The 13,492-nt window shown below is 45.8% G+C and overlaps 1 protein-coding gene across 3 annotated transcripts in view; it reads left to right on the forward strand.

The window, feature by feature from the left end:
- The first annotated feature begins 9,909 nt into the window (after positions 1-9,909).
- The window catches only part of Actr3b (actin related protein 3B), a 103,936-nt gene continuing 100,353 nt past the window's right edge, over positions 9,910-13,492 (forward strand). For all 3 annotated transcript variants that reach the window (XM_031380231.1, XM_031380233.1, XM_031380234.1), the window contains exon 1: positions 9,910-10,199. In XM_031380231.1, the coding sequence (XP_031236091.1) occupies positions 9,967-10,199 (233 nt within the window). In that variant the 5' untranslated portion in view covers positions 9,910-9,966. The remainder of the gene's footprint in view (positions 10,200-13,492) is intronic.

Below are 13,492 nucleotides of genomic sequence, written 5' to 3' on the forward strand. Positions count from 1 at the left end.
TTCGCTGGAATGGTTTCCTGTGTGTGCACTGGCAATAACCTAGGAAACCCTTGGCCCACTAAATTGTAACGGAATGGAATCCTTTCTTTGGTCTCTGGGTACCATTTCCATCTAGGTCAATGGACTTCTAGGTAGTGCCATATTGCAACATTCTACTACGTTACCACAACTGCTATGTTACCACAACTGCTACTATTTTTGTAGGTAGATGCCAGGGCTTGACCACAGGGCCTGATGCACGCTTGGCACATGCTCTATCATTTTGCCATGCCCTGTCCTATCCCTAGCCACTATGACTGCATAGCCACAGAAACTGGCCTGGATTGAAGCCTGGCAGCCATAGGCAAGATGGAGATGAGGTGCCAGCCACCCCACCATAGGGCTTTCTGCTCAGGAGCCCCTCGGCTGCCTTAAGCTTCTGGACCATAGGTTTCCTGCTTCCAAAATTTAATTACTCTCCTGCAGCAGTAATTAAATTTTCAGCTCCACTGGCAGTTCCCCAAACTTAAAAAAATAAACGTCCCCTCTTCCTCCCTCCTTCCCATCACCCTGCATCCTCACTTACTAACTCAGGAAACAGCAATTAATTTACAATTTGGTGTGTCTGCCCTGCAGCCCCTGACCTTCCCTGTTTATGTTTGTAGAGGATGGAATCCAGAATTTCAGAGCAATTCAGAAACCTGTATCAGTGGGCGGTTGGCTTTTCTTTTCTTTTCTTTTTTTTTTTTTTTGAGACAGGGTTTCTCTGCATAGCCCTGGCTGTCCTGGAACTCACTATGTACTCCAGGCTGGCCTCCATTTCAGAGATCTGCCTTCCTCTGCCTTCCAGTGCTGGAATTAAAGGCATGTGCCTCTATGCCCAACAATTTTACAGCATCCTTTTAGGTTGACTCATGCCTAGAGGTTCAACTAGACCATTTTCTTTATCAATTCTTTCCCCTTTCTACTGATATTCTCATCCCCCTCAGAGCCTCTTTCTTTCTCTCCAGAGTCTCACTGCCTAGCCTGGAAGTCATGAAATCCTCCTGCCTCAGTCTTCCAAGGGCAGAGGCTATAAGTATGAAGTTCTATGCCTCCTTTGTGCAGAGCTGGAGAGGAACTGGGGAATTCTTGCCAGCTAGGCAAGCACTCAACCGATTGAGATACATCCCTAGCAGTGCCTCATTCTCTGAGGCAAATGTCCTTCTGTAAGAGGCCCATGAAGTGGCTTCAATGGGTAAAGAAAACCTGCTGCTCAGCCTGACAATCTGAGCTGGATTCCTGAAAAGATGGAAGGAGATGGAAGGAGAGAACCAAGTTTCAAAAGTGGTTCTTTGATGCGATCACCCCCTGCCTTCCACCGCTATGTTAGAAAAAGAAGTCCTAGAATGTTTGTAGAATTAAGACAGAGGTGTTACAGGATATTTGATCACATTGTGAACCCCAAGGTTGTGAACTGCAAAAACCTTGTTGTGGTGTGGCTCTTACCACACACTTTTAACCCAAGAGCTTTCTGAAGACAAGAGTTAAATAAAGTCAGCAATGGGTTAAGAGGTGGAGCAAGCAACCAGTTGACACAGAGTGAAGATAAGAAAACCCAGGAAAGAGGAAGGAAGGTCTTGAAGTTGGTATGTAAGACAGGGTGGAGAAGGACAGAGCTTTTTCCTTCTGGGACATCAGTGGATTAGGAAGGTCAGTTGGGTGCTTTCTCTGCCTCTCGGAGCTCGCAGGCTTTCACCCCAGCATCTGGCTCCTGAGTCTTCACTTGGCAAATTGAACGTTTGGGATTTTGTTTTGAAAAGCAGCACAGAGGGACTCTTAAACACAAGGAGCTCGTGGAGCCTCTGATAGGTCATGCTTGTTGGGAGACAGAGTCTGGGTCATCCATGCATCTGTGGGACATGAAGAGGGCACTCAATCCAGTGACAGGAGGTGAGGCTCTGATAGCTGATGACTAAGGGACACAGACCACCCCACTCCTAAACTGGGACACCAATTCTGAAAAGTACAAACAAAATCTGGGGATAACAGAATGAATAATTAAATTGGGAGGTCTGCCAAGGTCCTGCAAGCTGGCAGAGCTCTGAGAAAGACTGGGAGAGGAAGTTGAAGGAGCTGAGAAAAGACAGTTGGCATTTCTACATCTCTCTCTATCAGGACTTGACAGAAATGAATATCCTGACTCTTGGCAGGGTCAGGTAGGCCCTGGCGTGGGGGACCAGAGCCATGAATAGTGCCTGCTTTCTGCTCAGCTTCAGATCCACATCCCTACCATTCCAGTGTTTCTCTGTGGCCATTGCCTCCCAGAAACGCCTCTCTGTACCGAAGGCCATGTATCTGTTTGTCCCTCATTTTCAATTTAACAGTTTCAGAGATCTTTGTTTATACCTGGGAGATATCTGTGTTAATCCGGTGACAGCATAATCTCTTTCTGAACCCCATCCTTGGCTCTCTAGTTACTGTCTTTGTACCTATCCTTCCCACCCCTGTCCAGACCATGTGAACTGGATATACAGACCATACAGATGCACCGAGGCACACCGGCACATATCCAGAGAAATAAAATACACATATAGATACACAGGCAGAAAGAAGCACACAGAAATGCATAGGTAAATACAGACCCATGCACAAACACACATGCATCAATACACACAAATGTACTCAGATCTATGCAAATGGACACTAGTGATTATCACAGCATGAAACGTATAGAATTAAGAATGTCTGGTAGACCAGATGTGAACACATCTTCAATCCCAGCACTCAGGAGGCCTCCAGGATCCTTTTGTCTAGACCTCTCCAATACTGAGATTATAGATGTGTACCCCAGCATCCGACTTTTTATGTGGGTTCTGGGGATCCAAACTTAGGTCCTCATGCCTTACCCGTGAGCTGTTTCCCCAGCCTCTGTGCTGCTTCTTAAAACATTCTAGAATGAATCTCTGCAAAGAGGGCCTGGGACCAAGGCTCTCCCTGACCACGGTCTCCTCTCACCCATGACAGTGTTTGTCCCAGCAGTCTTTCTTTATTGTCCATCCTCCTTTTTGAGAGTGACTCCCACCTTACCTCATAATAAACTCTACCTAGCGTCTACACTGGAAAAAGAATGTGGGTGTGGTCTTACATGTCTGTACCCAAGAAGCTGAGAGGAAGAGACAGGAGGACTGCTTTAAGTTTGAGGCTCCCCACCTATACAAGTTCCAGGACAGTCAGAAGTATATGGTGAGACACTGTCTCAAACAAACAAAACAAGAAAAGAGAGGAAAGGAGAGAGAAAGAAGAGAAGGATGCTTACTCATCCGAACCTGTTGCTTGTGTGACTGAGCAATGGTAAGAAATGCAGGCTTCAGCCTTTGGCAGCACACATTGTCCAAATCTCTTGGAGCCTGATTACATCGCTCAGCAGTTTCACTCTGTATTGGCAAAGTGATTTTTCGGTTGGATACTACTCAGTGCAGAGCATCCATGGGATTGCCTTGTGGGAATTCATGGGCATTTCTTACTGGAAACAAAATATTAAAGAGCTCAAGAGTAGCAAAGTGTATCTAAAATCACAGGTGCAGGGGCCACACCGCAGGCTGATACCTGTGTATACCAGATGCTGATTTTTGTAAGGATTCAGTGTTTTCCTATTTTCTCAGGGGAGCAGAATGAAGGTGCTTAGAAGGAAATGAAACTTTAATATATGCTAATTTAAAACTACGCGCCTGGTACTCTTTTTTGATTAAAAAGCTATTTGTAATCGGTATCTTGTGGGAATGTTCTCAAGATTCGAGGTGAAATGTTCTGGAAGTGCTTTGCAAATGAAGATATGGTTGTTGGAATGCGACTCTCCCTATGAACAGGGTAGGAAACAGAAGCACCATTTGGTAGCTTGTAGCATATCATTAGGATGTAGACCTCAGCTCTCACCTCTGGACGCTGAGCACAGGTAGAGGCTTAGGGACTGGTGCTGGGGAGAGCATGAGGAAGCTTCAGAGTGTTTTGTTGAGTGAATTAAAGTGAAGTTGGAAGGGTGAGTGAGCCTCCAACAGGCTTTGAAAGACAAAGGATGAGGATGAAGTAGGTAAGAAAATTCTAGACTGGGGGGTGGGGCTGCAGGACAGTTCCAAGGGTTTGGAAAGCAGGGTATGGCTTGGTCTATACAGACATGTCCAGGGCCATAATATGAAGTGAGATAGGATGGAAACTTAGTGGTAGATCACACGATCGTGATACCACACTTCTACAACAATCCTGTACTGCATAAGGTTTGGGGGAAGAAAACTGACATGCTATATGAACTTTCTGTGTTTAATAATGATGTCTGCTGTAGCAGTTCAATCTATCTAAACATGTCTTTAGGGAGGCAGAAGGCTGGAGACAGCAAGAATGACAAAGTAGGTACAGAGGCAAGGACTGGGGCTAGGACAGCTCAGCTGGGAGCCAGAGCTTGGCTAGCATGCATGACACCCTGGGCTTGACCCCTGGTACTGCATAAACCAGGCACTCCTGTCATCCCAAAGGCTGGAGGGTCAGGAGTTCAAGGTCATCTCCTCACACATAATGGGTTCAATGCTAGTTAGTCTGAGTTACATGAAACCTTTCTTCCGTGAAAGAAGAGGAAAAGGAGGAGGAAACAATGGGGGTAGGGGGATAAAAAGGAAGTGGGGTGAGGGGACTGAATGAGGGAGACTCTGCAGCTGGGGAGCTTAGGAAGAGAGAGGCTCAGAGGGGATGTGGAAGCCCAGCCTGCAGCCTGAGTAACTGCCCAGAGCAGAGACAGAAACAAAGCGGAGCTGTGGACACGCTCAGAGCTCTGGATTATTTCCTGAAGTCTTGTGGCTCTGCTCTGTTATCAACTCCCGTACACACTCTGAACACTTAGCCAATCAATCCTGCTTAGATCATTTTCTCCTGCCTTTGCCAAGGCAGCAGGGAGGTCCATTAAGAGCAGTGACAGGGCCTTCCTCTTGAAGGAGAATGCCAGATACTTTCAAAGGACCTGGGTCCTAATCTTTTGATCATCTTTTGTCTCTTTGCATTCTCATGGCAACAGAGAGCACCCAGCTGGATCCTGCTTACAGCTCTGAGATTTAAGGTTTATAGAGCTGCTGGGTGGGCAGTTTTTGAAGCGAGCCTATGATTTTTGTGTTCTTTTTCTTTCTTGGCCTTGCACAGCTAGTTAAGCACAGGAAGTAAGATCACATTATTCTGTTACTCGTGGGCTAAGTTCCATGAGTTAGAGCCATCTCTAAGACTGGTTATTTTATTCTTGCTGTCTTCATTTGTATAAATACATGTCACTGAATGCTGTCTATCAATAGCTCATTTGAGAGACTGGTGCTCAGGATGGTTGGTAAGGTGTGACACCTTACGTACTACAGAGGCCATGCACCATTTCATAGAGGAGCTGCCTTCCTGTCAGTGGAAACCATTGGCAGGGAGAAGCATAAAACAGAGATACTTTTTCTGCAAATGAAAGCTGCTTCAAACATTTCTCTTATTACCAGTTTAGTTCAGGCTACAAAGGAGGGAGGCAGGCCACGAACTCACAGGGAACTGCACCCCAGGTTAGCATGCATTTAGTAGCATGGTTTTGCCTGTGTCAGTGAACACACACTTCCTTGGTGACACAATTACGCTTTACTTCTTAAAGAATGTGGGCCTTTTGCCCCAGGCATGATCAAAGCAGAGGAAATGTCACATGATTCCTGGAGTTTTCAGTGTAAGAAAGACAGGAGGGTGCTCTGAGCACCATTTAATTTGCTCAGGCTGTCATGACAGAACACTCTGGCTTGCCTGTTGAGCAACAAAATTTTATTTTATTTTTTTTAACAGTTCTAGAGAGTGGAAGTCTGAGATCAGAATGCTAGTGTGGTTGGGTCCTGATGGTGCATCTTGTATGTGTGCAGGCAGCTGCACCCCAGCACAGTGTGTTTGATGATACAGTTATCCTTCTGTCTTGTATTTTTTTTTTCAAGGCAAGGTTTCTTTGTGTAGCCCTGGCTGTCTTGGAACTTACTCTGTAGACCAGGCTGGCCTTGAACTCATAAATCTGCCTTTCTCTGCCTCCCAAGTGCTGGGATTAAAGGTGTGGGCCACCATTGCCCGGCTCCCTCTGTCTTGTAAATCAAAGCACATTCTAGGCAGGTATTGGCTACCATTGGCTTCAGAGGTCATGAGGCTCATCTCAGAAAGAGCAGTTACCTTTAACAGTCATCATGGCACTGATGCCTACTTAGCATAGCTGGTTGATCAGCATCTCCTAAAAGACATGCTGTAGCCTTAACTTTTGATATCTGTAAATGTGATCTTATTTGGAACATATTTGCACATGTGCAGTAGTTAATTCAACATAGCTAGGGTCCTTAGAAAAGGAGACAGGTGACCAGGGCTTGGGAGACGACTGAGTGAGTACAGAAAATACTTGCTGTGCAAGAACATCGTCTTCAGTTTGAGTCTTAGTGCTAGGAGGTGATGACAGGCAGATTACTGGGGCTCGCCAGTCAGCCAGCCTAGCCTACTTGAGGAATTACGGGTGGATGGTATTTGAGGAATGATACCTAAGGTTGATCCAGATGTGGCCTCTACATGCATGCACATACATGTGCATGAACATCTACAGAGAGGGAGGGGGAAGGAGGGAGGAGGAGAATCCCACAGAAAATGTAGATGATGCAGGCAGAGATGAGAGTGATACATGTCCAAGCCAAGGCACCCAAGAGTACAGCAGCTCCTGGTAGTTAGTGGGTGAAAGGCATAGAATAGAACCTCCTGCAGCCTTTAGAGAACACAGCCCCATCTACACTTGCCATTGGCCTCTTGAATGGTGAAAGCATATGTATTAAGCCACTCCATTTGTGGTAATTTGTTTTGGCCCATTCACTAGGAAAAAAGGCATTGGTCAGTGCAGCGGTTCTCAACCTGGATGTTGTGATTCCTTTGGGATTGAATAACTCTTCCACAAGAGTTGCCTAAGACTTTCAGAAAACACAGGTAATGTATTTACATTAAAACCCATAAAGTAGTAAAATTACAGTTATGAAGTAGCAATGAAAAGAATGTCATGGTTGGGGGTCACCACAGCACAAGGAACTGTATTAAAGGGTCATATCATTAGGAAGGTTGAGATCCACTGGGCTAGTGAAACAAAAGGGGAAACAGCTGGGAACATCGCTTCTTTGGAGTCTCGTCTCTATCCCTCTCAGAAGGGGATTTATCATTACAGTTTTGCATTGTGGAATTGCGGTGGCCATGCTGAAAGTGATGATGCTATGTTGAGGACCAAGGCCAGGGTGCAGGGTCTGCTGGGACAGAATGCATGCTCTCATGAGGATACCACAGAATTGCCTGGTTCTCAGTTACAAAATGAGATAACACAATTTGGTCATTCTAGGGTGTCTAGCTAAGTTTGTGTTCTACTGGCTGGCTACAACATCTTTTATATTTTTGGATTATTTGATGCCTAACCCTGTAGCTTAGGATGGCTTTGGATGTTTTATTCTTTCTCACCAGCCTCCCAAGTGAGGGAAAACAGGCACAATCATAGCACAAAAACATCTTTGATAATCTTCAGGGCTAGTGGTGTCTAGAGGAAATTGTTGAAGTCAGGAAATATTTCTCTTTTCAGTGACTGAGTGGCCATGAGTCCCAGCAAGTCCCATGCAGAGCAGACAGTCCATGGTAAGGCATACTCTTTACACTGGCCAGCTTCAGGTTTCTGTAAAGCTCCTTCCCAGTGGAGCGAACAGGACATCTGGGTTCTGGGGGTCATCCTGGTTTTGTATGTTCCTTCTCTCAGAAGCACACACAGCCCATATTCCTCTTCTTCCTATACTCTGGGTTTCAGATATACTCCATGGCTTTGGGAGACATCTACTTGATCCAAAAGTTGAGGTCAGGGTGCTCAAATGGCTTTCTGGACATCTCGCATTCCTGTATCTAGCATTTGTACTGCAATTGCCTGATCACTGGTGTTAGACTAGACTCTAGGGCAGCAGTTCTCAACCTGTGGGTTGAGACTCCTTTGGTGGGGGTCACGTATAAGATATCCTACATATCAGATGTTTATATTAGAATTCATAACAGTGGCAACATTACAGCTATGAAGTAGCAATGAATTGATTTTATGGTTGGGGGCATTGCAAGATGAGGATCTGTATTAAAGGGTCGCAGTATTAGAAACATTTGGGAACCACTGCTCTAGGGCCAGACTCTGTGAACAACTTGCTTACTGTTTGTATTAGTTACTTTCTGTTGCTCTGACAAAACACTCAGTTTGAACATCCTTGCTCTGGCAACAGAGCTGTGGGGCCTCTGGTCACACTGTGCCTGCAATCAGCAGCACAGGAGATGAGTGCCCTGCTCAGCAGGCCCTCTCTTTCCTACTTTCCCTGGGACCTCAACCATATTTACAGTGGGTCTTCCTACTTCAGTTAATACACTGTGGAAACTCCTTTACAGGCATACTTTCCCACTTCAGTTAATACAATGTAGAAACTCCCTCACAGGCACATTTGTTCCTAGGTGTTCTAGGTCCTATTGACTTGACATCATTACTAATCATCAATCACACTGTTAAAGCATGACCAATATAATAAATGTACATCAAGTAAATGATGCTGAAGTACACGGCAATGACAAAAGCCTGTAGTAGGGACTTTGTTGCTTTGGTCCAGGCTTCAAAAACAGACAGACTGACAGACAATCGAAATAGGCAGGGCATTGGTCACATGCATGGAAAGAAAGATGTCTTGCCTCTGGTTCTGGGTCTCATTTGGGAGGTTCCATACTCTTTATTTGTCTTCTACTTCTCTCTTTCTAGTTCCCTAAATATTGCTTTAGGTTTAGGATTATTTGTTCCCTTGCATGCAGGAAAAAAATTACCTAAGAATGGTCAGCTAATCTAATTCTTCTCTGTGGAAAACCTATAATGCTTTAAGTTCCACTAAAGACCAACTGAACTAATACATCTCTAGAAAGTTCCTTAGGCATCACAGCCAGGAACTTTAGAGGCTAACATTTAGGGTGCAAGTGGGATTTTATGGTAGGTAGGTGTTTTCCTTCTCTAGTCTCTGTTTCCACAGTGATGCTGGATAATCACCCAATCTTTGATATTAAAAAATATGTCCTAGTAATATTGGTGTGGTGTTAACCTAACGTCATTTATTCCTTAAGCCTAATTATACATTTGTTGATTTTTCTCCCAGGATACATTATGCAATGCTCTATCATAGAAAGTCAAAGGATTTTTCTACAGTGAAGGTTATTTATTTGTTCAACATTCAGGTGATTTCTATCAGAGCACCAAATGTGTGAAGCATGAAGTCCCGTCCTAGGAGAACCTATAGTTCAGGAGAGGTGAACATCTACAAAAAAGTACCCAAACTAGCTTTAAGTGTTAGAAATAAGATCAAGATATTGTTGGGGTAGAGAATGAAGTAAACATTGAAGTGAGAATTAAGAGGGGAGAAATAGGGGTTGAAGATGGCTCAGCGAAGAGCACTTGTTGCTCTTCTGTAAGATCCAATTCGGATTCCTAGTGCCCATTCACAGCTGTCTATAACTTCAGCTGCATGCTTAGACCTTTGGCTTCCAAGAGCACCTGCACTTACATACATGCACACACCAACAGACAGAGAGACAGACAGACATACACCCAATAATCTTAAAAAAATTGCAATTAGATAAGCCGGGAGTGGTGAGATATACCTTTGATCCCAGCACTAGGGAAGCAAAGGCAAGAGGGGCTAGACTGGTCTACCAAAAGGGTTCCAGGGGAGGACAGCCTACACAGAGAAACCCTGTGTCGAAAACAAAACAAGACAAAACAAAACAAAACAAAACAAAACAAAACTGCACTTTGAAAAAAAGAGAGAAGAGAAAGAATTCAGGCCTCGCAAATGGGGTCATATTCACCTTATGCCTGTTAAATATAGACTCCAATCTCTTGCACTGCAGGATGGATGCATAGGCTAAAACGCCAGGCTGCCAGCACTAAGGATGGCTGACAAGAGGGCGGAGCGTGCGCGTCCCAGATTGGCCAACTGTAGAGTGACGTCACGTGGCGGAGCCTCTGGGCTCTCGGCGGCTCCTGGGTGGGGAGCCGCGCCGGCGGCGACCCGGCAGCTCCGTACTGGGCACCCAGGCGCACCCTGGGGCTGGTGGGGACCGAGCGCCTCGTGGCCGAGCATGGCGGGCTCGCTGCCTCCCTGCGTGGTTGACTGCGGCACCGGGTAAGAGCCGCGCCCCACGCGCCCACTCACGCTTCGCTGGGCGTCCTGAAGCTGTTTCCCCGCGGGGTCAGACGTCAGGAGGAGCGCGGAGGGCTGGTGCGCTGAGGGACCACGCTCAGACTGAGGGGTTGGGGAGTTTGAGGGATAGAGCTCAGGTTGGGTGGGGAACTGGGGCAACGGAGCTCAATCTGAGGGCATAGAGAGCTAAGGGATGGGGCTCTGAGAAGATGGGGTGCTGAGGGCATGAGGCTGTGGGGTTACTGGGCTGGCTGCACCTCGCGGGGATGTTGCTGCAGATGCTTTCTCTGCAGGGCTTGCACCTGAGAGCTCAGAGTCGTCCCCCCAACTCCCCACGGTGCTTGTCACCTGTTTTCATCCTGTGCACTCACTCACATGTCACCTTTCCCTACTAATGTACCAACCACCTACTCCTGGAGATGTTTACACGTGCCATGTCAACTTGACACTCTGTCCCCCTTTCCACTCTGAAATGGCACAGCCTAGCTCAGATCCTGCTTTGGTTTGCATACATTTACCTTTGCTCTTAAAACACACACACACACACACACACACACACACACACACACACACACCATGCATTTAAAAAAGACGTCCTTTTTTGGGAGGTGGATAGCTCTTTTCTTCTTTGGAGATGCTCATTTTTCAGAGGAGACCTTATGAATGGCTTATGCTGTCAGGCCTCCCTAATTTTAGGAAGGTGGCAGCCTAACCCCCCACCCTGGGAGTTTGGGAATACCTGCTGGCATTGCTGACAGAGTACTTCATAAATAGCTTGCAAATAAATTTAGCCTTTTAAAATGTTTTTCAAGGGATTGTAATCCTTTATCACCAAATAGTCTGTGGCATGTTCCCTTGCTATTCTTTCCTGTAGAAAAATATACTTGGTTTGGTTTCCTTGGCAACCTTGTGGGGGAGTCTTCTAGTTTGCTACAGTCCATCTCCTACTGATGTGTCTTTCCTTTTTTTGCTCCAGAACCAGCGTGGTTACAGACTGGGAAACATTTGGTTACAGACTGGAAAACATTTTTTATTTGTGCTAATTTTTCTTTTGGAAATAAACATTATAGAGAAGTTTTGTTGCCCTGTATTTGCGAAGTTGCTGGCTTCCCCAGACATGCTCAAATCAGTATGACTTTTGCAGCCCACTCCCCGTGTGCTGGTCCCCCTTTCAGTCTCACCCTGTCTGGTACTCCCTTCAGTCTGGTAGTGTCAGCAATGAAGGCAATATGTAAACATTTTTATGTTAATACCTGCATGTGAGAATTGTGAGAATTTTGGCTATGTGTTGCTCAAACTGCTGAAATGAAAAGCTCTGCACAGTGGTAACTAAAACTTTGCTCCCTGATTTATCTGTGCTTTATTTCTTATTAGTAAGCTGAGATCTTATTGTTCTTGCTATAAATATCTAAAGAGTGCTCACTTTTGACCTTTGGGGTTTGTGACTAATGCTACTTTCACCTTCAGTAGGTCATTGTGACCCAAAGCTGTGCTGCAGTGTGTCATCTGCTGGATGTCATAGGCTCTGGACATAGTGACAGGGACCTGGGACTTCCTGTGGGTGTTTTCTGCCACCGAAGCCCCTATGGTTCATGAGTCCCTAGTGTGAGCAGAAGGGAGACTTTATAGCCTAAGCTCTCCAGCTTCCATGTTTTAGTAATTCTCGTATTTCTTTCTTTTTTTTTTTGGATTGAGTTTTACCTCAAAATGGAGCTAAATGTAAAATACAGCTAAAAATAGCAAGGATTGAGGGACAGAATAGACTTGGGAGATCTCATTTTGGACTGAGTTTTACCTAAGAATAGAACAGTGCAGCTAAAAATAGCAAGGATTGGGGAACAGAATAGATGGGAGATCGCGTGGGCACTACTGATGAGATAGGCAGATTTTCGTTTTGTTTTGTGTTGGTGGTGGTTGTGGATGTCGGATCCGGGGATTTTGGTAAGTGAAGCCTCTACCACTGAATTGCACCCTGAGTTCCAGTCTTGTCTGTCTGTGTACCCTCTCTCTGCTTCCATGTCTGTCTGTCTGTCTTTCACTCTCTGATAAATAGAATCTTCTTGTTGTATAACCCAAGCTTGCATTGGACTTGGAGAAATCCTCCTGCCTCAGCTTCCTAAGCGTTAGGATTGCAGGTGTGAGCCAGCATCTGGCCTGTGTTTTATAGTAAATACATTTCTCCTGTGATCTCAAATCTGATGAATCCTGAGACCAGCTGAGTGTACACAAATATGCTGGGGACAAGATAGAAATAGACAGAGGTATCTGTGAGACCCCCAAAAGTTTCAGCTCTTTAAAGGATGTCTGTGAGCACCAATGTCTGACAGACAAAGCCTGAGATGTCTCCAGTATGCTGTACTTGCCTGTGTTGCTTAGGAAGCTCAGGGGCTTTCCTGACCAGCCCATGGGGAGGTAGCTCAACCCTGGCCCTCAGACTTTCATTCAGTAACTTAGGGCTCTGGGGAGTAGCTACATCTTCTCATGTGGGTTACCTTTGTTCAAACTCCTTTGGAATTATTTTTTAATTTTAAAAAGATTTAGTTCTTTTTATTATGTGTGCGAGTGTTTTGTCTTCCCCTGTGTATGTGCACCATGTGCATGCTGGTACCTGTAGGGGTCAGAGGAGGGGTTGGGTCCCCTGGAACCAGTTACAGATGCTTGTTAGCCTCTGTGTGGGTGCTGAGAATTGAAGCCTGGTCCTTTGGAAGAGCAGCTAGTGCTCTTAACCAATGAGCCATTACTTCAGCCCCAACTTTTGTAAATTTTTTGAGGCAGGATTTCATTATGTAGACCTAGCTGGTATGGAACTCACTATATAGCCCAGCTTTCCCTGTAACTCAATGAAGATCCACCTGCCACTGGATCACAATGCTGGAATTATAAGGCACATGCTGCCACACCCAGCTCATTTTTAAATTTATTTATCAAGAATTATATTTTATTAGGGCATTTTCATACATCATTAGTTCCGGTTGACCCTCTCCCTCCTCCCCTATGTTGACCCTTTCCCTCCTCCCCTATGGTTGACCCTCTCCCTCCTCCCCTATGTTGACCCTCTCCCTCCTCCCCTATGTTGACCCTCTCCCTCCTCCCCTATGTTGGCCTTCTTCCTCCTCCCCTATGTTGACCCTCTCCCTCCTCCCCTATGTTGGCCTTCTTCCTCCTCCCCTATGGTTGACCCTCTCCCTCCTCCCCTATGGTTGACCGTCTCCCTCCTCCCCTATGTTGACCCTCTCCCTCCTCCCCTATGTTGACCCTCTCCCTCCTCCCCTATG

The sequence above is a fragment of the Mastomys coucha genome, unplaced genomic scaffold, assembly GCF_008632895.1.
Source record: "Mastomys coucha isolate ucsf_1 unplaced genomic scaffold, UCSF_Mcou_1 pScaffold19, whole genome shotgun sequence".
NCBI lineage: Eukaryota > Metazoa > Chordata > Mammalia > Rodentia > Muridae > Mastomys > Mastomys coucha.